The sequence below is a fragment of the Sinocyclocheilus anshuiensis genome, unplaced genomic scaffold (genome assembly GCF_001515605.1).
Source record: "Sinocyclocheilus anshuiensis isolate Anshui unplaced genomic scaffold, SAMN03320099.WGS_v1.1 scaffold982, whole genome shotgun sequence".
NCBI lineage: Eukaryota > Metazoa > Chordata > Actinopteri > Cypriniformes > Cyprinidae > Sinocyclocheilus > Sinocyclocheilus anshuiensis.
The window spans coordinates 497,659-509,927 of record NW_015539879.1 but is presented as its reverse complement, the minus strand read 5'-3'; the positions used below and the strand labels follow the sequence as shown (position 1 = coordinate 509,927).

The 12,269-nt window shown below is 34.9% G+C and overlaps 1 protein-coding gene across 2 annotated transcripts in view; it reads left to right on the top strand.

The window, feature by feature from the left end:
* The first annotated feature begins 222 nt into the window (after positions 1-222).
* LOC107685394 (gastrula zinc finger protein XlCGF8.2DB-like) overlaps positions 223-12,269 on the top strand; it is a 21,024-nt gene continuing 8,977 nt past the window's right edge. Inside the window, exons 1-2 of one of the 2 annotated variants that reach the window (XM_016481968.1) lie at positions 223-294; positions 1,006-1,116. In XM_016481968.1, coding sequence (XP_016337454.1) covers positions 276-294; positions 1,006-1,116 — 130 coding nt within the window. In that variant the 5' untranslated portion in view covers positions 223-275. Of the gene's footprint in view, positions 295-416; positions 441-1,005; positions 1,117-12,269 lie in introns of those variants that run through there. The other variant, XM_016481967.1, reaches the window with a different exon arrangement.

Here is a 12,269-nt window from a genome sequence, read left to right as displayed (position 1 = left end):
TCGCCTACTATATAGTAGAGAAGTAGATGGTTTCGGACGCACTTTAAGTAGACACGTGTCCGAATCTCGCAAGAATTAGTACGTCACCCAAGTAATTCTCGCCTACTCTTTTATGAATACTGAGGTTTCGGACATACTATTCGCTCGCCTACTGCTTTTCACCCACTATATAGTAGAGAAGTAGGCGGTTTCGGACGCAGCCAGAGATGGGAAGGACTCTTATTTCGATCTCACGGTGTGACGTCACAACCCTGCGACGCGTTCCTGCATCTGTTATGATTCGGCTGAAGAGAGGTTTGTTTATAAGCATTTAAAGTATTTAAATCGATGCAAAACTTGTTTTTTCAAGTGATGTATTATTATAGAATGTAACATTGTAATGCATTATTTAACGTTAATGGACGTTAATTTGTGTGCGCCACTCATGAGTAACAGAAAAGGTGCGTCTCATTTTCGCTCACTGTATCGTGAACCAGTTTGTCGTAAACACCCACGATTTCGGTCACTGTCAAGTAGTGATGAGAGAAACTGAGCTTAAACTCCAAATTCAGTGAATCAGTCGTTTAGTGAAATGATTCATTAATTAGAATCGCTCGAATCATCGCAGACCTGCTGCGCAAAACAATGTCAATGAAACGAGAACAACAAACATGCCAGCTTTTACAATCCAACCGCAAATCTTTTGATAAATGTGTAATCCATTCATTATAATCTATGAATCAATAAATACCAAACATATATTATAAATGGCTCAGTAGGCCTCCTGAGCCATTTATGATGTTTGGTATTTATTGAACCTTCTATATAATTTGTGTTCTTTCATAAATGCTAGGTTTGAGTGTTTTTGTGTAGTTGTTTTTTTTTTTTTTTTGGCCAAGACCAAATATCACTTTGACAGATTTCATACCATTGCAATGACTAATGAAATAGGGAGCTGATTGAGACACAGAATTAGTTTGGATTTAGTTGTCTTTCTGTTAATTATTTTAATCTTAAACTTGACAGAGTGTCCAAACACACCGAGTTCCACAATGGCATTTATTAAAGAGGAGAGTGAAGACATTAAGATTGAAGAAGCAGTCGGGGTGAAACAAGAAGATACTGAGGAACAAACAGGTTGGTTTTTTTATTCTCAAAGCTGAACTCCGTAATTTGATCCTTATTAAAATGTCAATTTATACTGAAATGACTGGTGTTTTTGAAGAATGTTATATGAGTGGCCTGATTAAACCAGTTATATTTGACATGGAGGGTTGCCTCATGTGGACAGACCTGTTGAGATCACATGACCAGACAAATACTAATACAAACAGGGATTGAAATGAACTTTTTTACTCACCAGCCAATTTGGCTACTAAATTTTTAAGTTACCGGCCATTCATAACTTCTACCAGCCAAAAAAAAAACCCGAAATAAACCAACAGTTTGAGGCTGTCTACACTGGGCGTGACAAAGCGACTGTTGCAAATCATTTTGTGTCAGTACTAGTGGTGTGCGATATTGACAAAAAATAATATCTCAATATTTTCTGTGATTTTATTGATAAAGATAATTAGACAATATTATGCTGAGTGTGTTATTGTGCTGATATCTTAAGGATACCGTGGACAGCTGACTCCTAAAGTTTTTGATATTCTTCATATTCTGTGTGGTCAGTTCACAGCAGTGATAGAAATTAATCTTTTCCAATAAGTTTAATTTATTTTTACCTTTTATGGGCATTTTTACCTTTATAAATAAATTGTTACTAAAAGTGTGTATCATCTTTTGAGTCAAATTCTTACATTTAATCAGTCAATATTAAAAAGATAATTAGACAATATTTTGCTGAGTGTGTTATTGTGCTGATATCTTAAGGATACCGTGGACAGCTGACTCCTAAAGTTTTTGATATTCTTCATATTCTGTGTGGTGGTCAGTTCACAGCAGTGATAGAAATTAATCTTTTTCAATAAGTTTAAATAGATTTTTACCTTTTATGGCCATTTTTATATAAAACCATTAATTTATTTAGAGTCAAATGCAATCAGTCAGTTATAATAATAATACATTTAAGCTGTTACTAAACAAATGCAATCAGTATCAACAAAATTAATCTTTGCAGAATTTGCATATGAAGGGGCATTTAGATGTATTTAATGCAGCTTAGAGGGACATGGGATGCTTTAACCTGCAGTTACAAATGCATAAATAATGTTTTGATATTTTAAACATGAAATGTTGAATAGTGATATTTAAATTATTAAAAAAATTAAAAGATATGTGAAATTAAATCCGCCAGTAAGTGGCAGCAAGTCACTGTTAAGTGAGTCATTGCGAATGAACCGAATAATTTAAACAGTTGATTTTGCTCAGAGACGCAAAACAGCGCTGTGTTTGGAATGTTTTCTGTTGGCGAAATAACGCAAAAACAGCCAATATGGTGTCTAAAACGTAAGTCTCTTGATATTAACTTATTGTTTATTGAACTGTTGTATAAAATCAATATCACATTTGTAACCATGCTGATTTTTTTTTTTTTAAAACGGCACTCTTCGTGTGATATTAACTATATGAATTGATATAAATATATACATTTTCCAACCCCCCTCTCTTGAATTATGTGATCATTCGTAATGCATATTAACAGACTGAATCATGCAATGAAAGAATGCACTCTAAATGCGCACAGCACAAAGTTAGTCTAACCAGACTCCATCACGTCGCGTATGCGTGAACTTAGTAACTTATTTTCGCTAAACTTGCGCAGATTTGGCTTGCATGAACTTCCCAAAGAAATGAATGAGTGAACATAATTTACGAAAAGTAACCCGCCAAACTGGCCAGTGATTTGACAGCGTTACCCGCCACAGTTGATTTTTACCCGCATTTGGCGGGTTGGCGGGTGTTAATTTCAAACCCTGAATACAAATATACAAAATTCAATCCAAATACTGTTACATTCAAGTGCATATGAGAACATTCTACTTCCAAGTCGGACATTCATTTTTACAACATGTAACATATACATTTAAAATAGTATGGAAGTAACCTTAAAGTCTGCATGAAATCAAAATGTACAATATTTATTTCTTTAGCGCACATTGCAAGTCTTAAGGTGAACAATTAGCCTAATCCATGCATGTTAATCCACTGAAAAAAAAAAAAAAACTAGAGCCCGACCGATATGGGTTTTTTTTTTGGGGCCGATACCGATATTAGGGCGTAATAAAAGACAGGTATCGATATATAGGGCTGGGCGATATAGATAAATAATTTATCGACGATATAATGTTTCGTATCGTTCGGTATCGATAATTATTGACATTTTTATAACCTTTTTTAAAACAAAAAGCAATAGAATTAATTTTTTTTTTAACCACTGCATTTATAATTAACACAATTTATTGAGACAAACAACAAATATTTTTAGTTTTAACGATCAAACACAATAAAAATTAAACAAATATCTAATTTCTAATGTTTTATATGCAGATTAAATTCCCATTCGTGTGTCCAAACTTTTGACTGGTACTGTATATAGAATACAGTATATAGCCTACATAAACAGAATATATAAACATAAACACATTTTTTGCAATGATAACTCAAAAGTGGTGATCAAACACTTATAATTATGTGACAAACATAGGCCTATGTAGTGGAGGCAGGGTATTCGGAAATCATAGGGCCCTACTAATGTAGCAAACGAATATGATAAGCTCATTGTGAGAGTAAAAGACGGGGACATTGTTGTTTATTTACTTAGCACTGAGTCTCTCCAACTAGGTGACAACATAGCGTTAAATCACCATTCAACAGACTCAAGCCACCAACGCACTGCCGTCTATTGGACTGCAGAAAGATACTGGGCTCTATTATACAGCTGGCGCAATGCGGCGCCAGGCGCGACGCAAGTGTTTTTTTACTAGTTTCAGCCCGATGTAGTAATCATTTTCACGTCCTGCGCCACGTTGTTTATGCGTCATTTGTGCGCTCATGGACGCGTGCTGGTCTGAAAACGAGGTGTGTTCAGGCGCATTGCTGGCACGTTGCTATTTTGAGGCAACTGAAATAGACTGCGCCACTGACCAACAAAAACCTGGTCTAAAGTCAATGGCGCAGTAGTTTTTTTGTTATTTAAAGAGCACATTAGTATAGGCGGGTCCACAGCGCGCGTACACTCTGCTTATTACACACACAGGGATGCACAGCAGCACACAAACATGCCAAATATTAAAAATGAAAGGATTACAATGTAAAAGAATATTATTGTGTAGGCTACATAAATATAAAAATGCCTACATGTCATAATAAATAGTCATCGCATGTATCAGAATTAGGCTACCTATTTGCTTGCGCACAAGCAGCTCCGTTTCATCTCTGGAGCACGACGCAGTTGTCATTTTCACATCCTGCATCACGCTGTTTTAAAGGGGTCATATGATGCGATTTCAATTTTTCGCACAACTGGCTTTTAAAGGGGATGGGAGATGAGACTCTGATTGGTTTATTGCACGTTATGCCCAAAACACACCCATTACTCGTTAAGAGAATAGGGACAATCCTTTTAGACCATGCGCCAGGCACGCATACCGTTTTCCCGTAGTTAAACTAGCAAAAGTGGTTTTGGACGTGCCCCAAGTGCACCTGCGCCATGCGCTTTAGACCATGCGCTTAGATCGTTAAAATATGGCCCCCTAACTTTTCAATCTGCTACATTACTGACTGTACTGACAAACTATGCAGACACATGCCGTGTCTGCGCCGCAACAGGATGCGACAAAGCGAACGTTGAAAATCATTTGAACTTTGTGTCAGCACGTCATAAATAGAACGAGGCATCAGTTAACTGCATCCAGTGTAGACAACATCACTGATTAAAATGGGTTCTATTCTACACCTTTCCCTGAATGCAGTTGGTTGCCTTGTGTTTTAAAAAAAATTTTATTGGGTTAAATTCCGTGTTTGCTGGCCTTTTTTAACATTCACTTATATTGTCTTCTTACATAAATGTCAAAATAATACTGGGATGTGAGTAATTAATCTTTTTAAATTCAACATTTAAAAAAAAAAAATCAAAACTTCTAAACATTGAGTGTTTGATAATGACTTAATATTCAATGCAAAACATAAAATAAATAAATAAGCTATTATGACCGGTAAAACCGTTTAAAGCAACTAGAGTACAGCTAAATATATGTAGGTTATATTTATTTAACAGCCATACAGGCATCTAGTGGTTAAACCATGGCATTACATAGGAATATTATTTTTCTGGCCACTAAACGCCTCTAATTTGCCTCTTTGCACTGGAATCTCTATTTTAACCCTAAATACTACTCTAATTGTAATATAAATAATAAGCATATTAGAAAAAAACTAATGCTGTCTCTTCATCACTCCCCAGAATAAAATGCGATTGTAAAATGTGGTCAGCGTAGTTATCAATACAAAATCCATGCACATGATGTGTTAATAATCACTAGAAATTGCTGCAAATATAGTGAAACTGCTGTCTATCCTACTTAAACCCATTCAAACATATTGACAGCGCGGAGTTGTTTGGAACTATTGAGAGCTCCATGAACCACGTGGTGGCGAGATCAAAGTGTGTCGCAACTCTGTTTCTCAACAGCTCTGGCCCAGTGTAGACAGCATCACTGATTGTAATGGGTTCTATTCTACACCGGATGCTAGCGGTGCGACAAAATGCAATAGAAATTCTATTGTATTTTGTCGCGCCATGCGATGTGATGTGACCGATGTGATAAGCATGAGTTCTGGGCCGCGGTGCGGAATGTTACAATAAACACCAGTATTGACTGAGTGGCCGCGATCAGCTCCGGTGGCCGTAACACAGGCTTTAATGCGCAGCAGACGCGTGCTGTGATGCCCAGATCAGCTCTAGTCTCTAACGTCACTGAATCTGCTGTTAAAAATGAACCATCCATTCATCATATCATCATGCAAAACTAAGAATTAGAATCATTGTAATGTGACGATCAAATATAGGTGCGGATGGGTGGCGGGCGGATAATTTGAAGCAGCGGACTCGGGTGAAGTTTGAGCTCATCCGCGCATCTCTACACTACACTGACCTGGGTCGCCAGTAGCAAACAATGGAGCTCTGTATCGCTCTGCTGGACAAACTAAGTATTTACACCATTCAGAAGCATTTAATCTGCGTTATATGTTCTGTAAAAAAATGTTCATATTGGCGGCATATTCGCCGATACGATATATCTGCTACAGGCTCATTTCGCCCGATAATATCGGCACAACAATATATCGGTCGGGCTCTAAAAAAACGTTTGTCTTGGTAATCTTTAATCAAAATCTGATCATTTGCATCCACTCTGGAATGGCACTCCTTCTCTGATGACATCAGTTTGACGGCTTGGGCAGAATATGCGTAACCACATCTCTCCAACCGTTAGTTTGCTGCGAGTGAGAGATGAGAGGAGGAGCGCAAAAATAAAACCCTGCCCTCTATTCAATATCCTGTTTCAGTTGGAAATGTGCCACCATACTGAAATAAAGTCGGCAACAACTACCTGTTCATGTGAACTTTTAACAAAACAATTGTTTTGTGTATCATTAGACCCTTCATCTAATTCTGAATTGAAAACCATTCATTTATAACACTCAATTACACAATAGTATCTAACAAAAAAAACATTTATTTTTTTATAAATCAAACTCTGAGGTGGGGGGGTTATCAACTTATCAGTAATGGCATTAAAATTATATTTAAAGTAGTGCTGTCAAATGATTAATCGCGATTAATCGCATCCAAAATAAAAGTTTTTGTTTGCATAATATAGCCTATGTGTACTGTGTATATTTATTATGTTTATATAAATACAAACACATGCATGTATATATTTAAGAAAAATATGTTGTTTATATATTAAATATATTTATATATAATATAAATGTATATACATGTAACTATTTTCAAAATATATACTGTATGTTTGTGTATTTATATATACATAATAAATAAACAGTACACATACATATATTATGTAAACAAAAACTTTTATTTTGGATGCGATTAATGGTTTGACTTTATTTTGATTACGTCAAATGGTTGCACTCGGTGAGCTACTGGCGCTATGTATTGCTATTTTTACCTCAACACAACTTAAAATAAAATACTGGTACGATGCCACGTTGTGTGGCTTTTGGTTGTAATTTTTTTAGTTGAAGGGCAACAAGAGAAACAATGTAAGTCTTCACTGCTTTCCTAGCGATAAGAAGAGGAGAAGAGAATAGGAAGATGCCTGTGGACAAGTAAAACTTCCTAAAGACCTGCAACTCTGTTCTCTCCACTTTAGCCCTGTTGCCTTCGAGGCTTTTAGTAGACTACAGCTACTGGAAGAGCTTACATGCTGACACTTGTCATGACGCAGTGGCCACTAAAGGAGTTTCTCAGCGTGGATTTCCCTCGATATCCAGGAGCGTTTTAAAATTAATGGTACGGTATTTGGTTTAAGCCTATGCTTATATCCATCTCCACCTTTAAGCTCTTTCAGTAGCTGTGGTCATCATATCAGTATTTTATTTTCCGAGTTGTGTTGTGGTAAAAATAGCAACAGGTAGCGGCAGTAGCTCACCGAGTGCAACCATTTTATGTCATCAAAATAATGGCACCCCCATAGTCCAAAATATGTATAAAATGATGTGATTTAAAAAAAAATAACATAAAACTTTAATGGGTTTTCTAATACATATTTCAGTAAGAGACATCATTTACGTTATATTAAGCCATACAAGTCTTAATACCCAGGGATCCCTTTAAGTCCTAAACAGTGTCAGAAATGACCTTTTCCATTAAGGTGCAATATTTGCCCCAATAATTTGATCTCCAGAGATATTTTAAAAGTTCAGTTTTCTAATTAAATGCATGTGTCAATTGTTATGTTAAGTTATTAAATATAATCAAATTCATTTAGAATAAGACACAACGTAATCTTTACAATTCACTTGTATAAAAGCTGAACCTGAAGTGACATTTCATTGTGTTTACACAGATTTTATAATGCCATGCAGAGGTGACATAAGAGCATTTACACTCCAGTTACAACTGCATAAATAAAGTTATAAGATAAATGTTTATTAGCAGTCATTAGCGGCATTTCCACCGTCAGGCCAAAAGCGAACATGCTAGCGTGTGCCAGTACCATATGCGGTTCCAGTGACACTTCAGGGGCTTGATTGTGCCTTGTCAGGGCTTCCTCAGGGCCAACGGCCAGGGATTTTCAGCTTGCCGAATACCTTGGTCCAAAGCAGGCCAACTGGTTATATAGAGGAGTGGTCATGAACAAAGGCAGTGTTGTAGTCAAGACCACCTAAAATTAGACCAAAACTTTTGAGGAGTTGAGACCAAGACATTTGGTCTGACTGAAAGATCCACATTTACTGCCTGAGAATGTCTTGTATTTCATCAATACATATATTTAGAATAATAACACGATGTAGATACCAATCTAGTAGTTACCAATCAAATTAAATCGATAACACCAAAATTAATCTAAAGTGGCACAATAGTTGCATCTGAATTGGTACAATTAAAATTGCATAAAATACTGCAAATTGCAATCATAATGAAAGATCCACATTTACTGCCTGAGAATGTCTTGTATTTCATCAATACATATATTTAGAATAATAACACGATGTAGATACCAATCTAGTAGTTACCAATCAAATTAAGTCGATAACACCAAAATTAATCTAAAGTGGCACAATAGTTGCATCTGAATTAGTACAATTAAAATTGCATAAAATATTGCAAATTGCAATCATAAACCATTTAAGATTGTTGATTGTTTTAAAAAATATATTAGAATTATATAAAAAAAATGTGAATATAGAAATATGATGGAAAAACTAAAACCGCCAATAAGCTAGATGGCAGCAAATCAGTTGATGAGTTAGACACGGAATCATTTAGTTAACCGATCTGTTCAAAGCAGCTGAAACATTCATTAACAAAATACCACTGTGTGCTAGGGCTGGACGATAATTCAATATCAATATTTATCGCAATATATTTTTTTTCAATAAAGGTGATATGATTTTTAAACACATTTACGATATTTCAATATACATTACCAGTGTTTCCCATACATTCATTTATTTGTGGTGGTTGACTTCGTTGAATAAACATGAGCACTTGCACGTTTCAAAATCAAAACGCTGCACGCATGTTTTATATGAATGTATATCTGAAGGTAGGGCTGGACGATATGGCCAAAATTTATATCACGTAATCAAAGCAGCTCCGCTCATGAACGCTACTTTATCAGATAAAATAAAAATGCCATCTAAACTATTCTGAAGACAGTAGGTTCCCTTCAGAGATTCATTCATATAAAACACCCGCGCCGTGTTATGATTTTGAAACGTGCAGTGCTCATGTTTATTCAACGAAGTCAAACGGCACAAATAAATCAATGTATGGGAAACACTGGTAATGTATATCGAAATATCGGAAATGTGTTTAAAAATCATATCACCGTTATTGAAAAAAATGATATCGCGATACATATTGATATTGAATTATTGTCCAGCCCTATCTGAAGGGAACATTAGTCTTCAGAAAAGTTTCGATGGCGCTTTCATTTTATCTGATAAAGAAGCGTTCATGAGCGCAGCTGATTTGTATACAGCCATTACTGAGGAAACTGCTGTTTCTACAGCTCTAAAAGTGCCTCCTGCTGTCAGAGAAAGAATTTGCATTTGCAATAACCCTGTCTCCAGCAACATGTTTTTGTTGTTGCTCACTTTTTTTCTGTTTTCTGCAGCAAGCACTTTTCATATTCATTATGCTGGCTGAAACACATTTGTTTCAATCTATAAGAATAATTAGCCAACACTACCAGTCAAAAGTTTTTGAACAGTAAGATTTTTATTGTTTTTAAAGAATTCTCTTCTGCTCACCAAGCCTGCATTTATTTGATCCAAATTACAGCAAAAGCAGTAATATTGTGAAATTGTTACTGTTTAAATTAACTTCTTTCCATTTGAATATATTTTAAAATGTAATTGATTTCTGTGAACAAAGCTGAATTTTCAGCATCAATACTACAGTGTCACATGATCCTTCAGAAATCATTCTAACATGCTGATTTACTGTTTGAGAAACATTTTTTATTATTATTATTATCAATATTTGAAACAGTTGAGTACATTTTGTTCGGGATTTTGATGAATAGAAAAATCCAAAGATCAGCATTTACCTGAAATAAAAAGCTGTTGTAACATTATACACTATTCCATTCAAAAGCTTGGAGTCAGCTGTTTTCAACATAATAATAATAATAATAAATATTTTTAAGAAGCAAATCAGAATATTAGAATGATTTAATATTTGTCATTAATCGATATCGGAATTATATCGTATCGACTGAAATTAAGAAATATGTTGTGATATAAATTTTGGCCATATCGTCCAGCCCTCCTGTGTGCTGCTCGGAAATGCACAACAGTTCTGCTATGGATTTGTTTAGAACTATTTTCGTTGCCGATATAGCGAAACTTGTGTTCAAAATTGTGTTCAAAATTTCTCATGAGATTACTTAATTATATATGTTATAATATAAAAACAAATATCATACAAGTACTTTTTTTGCAATCAAATATTGCATTTTTTATTTTTTTTGCATTTATTTTGGTGACATTTTTGACATGATTCTTTATTAAATTCTGACCCGGTGCAATGGAAAAAGAAATCAAATTAGAAATAAGTTTTTGATTGGATTTAAAGCAGGAAGTTTTACATCCAATCACATTAATGATGTTAACAAATAAATCAGACAATGCATCAGCAATTTATGATATCCCCACAGTTGTGGTCTTGACCGGTCTTGAAATAAAACCTAGAGCCCTCTTATTCCATTTCACACTGAGTGCAATTCGAAAAAGCGAGGCGAATCGCTGGCGAACGGTGCTTTCACACCAAGCGCAAACCGATTGATTCTGCTAATTCAGGCCTGCACGCAAGGTGGCGCTGACCAGCAATGCATTTTACCTTAGATATGTATCTCGTATATGGTCCATTGCTCAATATACAGCCTTAAACTAAGATAAATAAAGTTTGGTTCTACACCAGAAACACAAACTATCTATAATGCTTACAAGTTACATCTTAAAATATAAATAGAGGTACAATTAGCATCAAGCTACATTTGAAAATGTATGTGATTGTTTTTTGCTTAAAACCATCATCAAGTGCTTTGTAAAAACGTCTGATTGAGATCTAAAAGAAATGTATTCTATAATAGGCAGACATGCACTCTTTGTATGTTTTATAATGGATTGAACGCGACACCGGCTTGGCATTTGTCATAAACATCCTTTATTATTATAAAAATATCATCAGCTCCATAATATTCTGTATAAAAATATTCTGTATAAAAAAAACGTGAGAAAAAATCTGTTCTCAGATACCAATGATAACAAGAACACTCCTCTTCTCTCTTAGAATACTCTTCTTCAGTGTTTGTTTACACTGGTTTTTAAAACCGCGCCGAAAATCTTGTTGATTGATATCACTTTCGAGTCCATAAGTTCGCCTATGGTATGAGAGGAGCACAGCTTTCACTAGCCTTAAACTTTGTTTTTGTCATTTACATCAGTTATATTTGTATAAAATACACTATATATTTTTGTGTCGGTACATTAATGGCACATTTGAGCAGCTTTAGTAAACTGTGTAAATATAAAGAAATGCTAAAATCACATGCAGGTTTTTTTGAGACCGGAGACCATAATTGTGTAATAATTTATTTTATTATGATATGAAACGTCCAATTTTAATTTCAAAATTTTTTTTTTTTTTTAAGTTTTGCAAGAATTTCTTAATTCTAAACTTTTTATTAGTTGTCATACCAAGTGATTTTAAAAAATATGGCTCACTTTTTATAACATGACTGAAAATATTACTTGAATTCGTAGTTTATTCTTACTTTTGGAAACCTAATTGCTATTATCATTATTATTTTTTTTGTTGTTTCTAGAAGTAGTAATTTTAATAATAAGCAATAGAAAAAAATATAACCACACCACACATTGCTTGTCCACAGAATAATTACACATTATTAAATAAAAAGCGTCCCGCACGAACCTGTAGCTCGGCCAGCAGGACCTCAATTTCAGACTCAGTAAAGTTTTTTTTTCTTTGTGCTCGTCATTCTCAAGCATAGAAAGTCGGATATTGGCGTGTGCTCTTTTATATGCTAATGATATTAATTAGGGGGCGTTTACAAGGCGGAGATCTG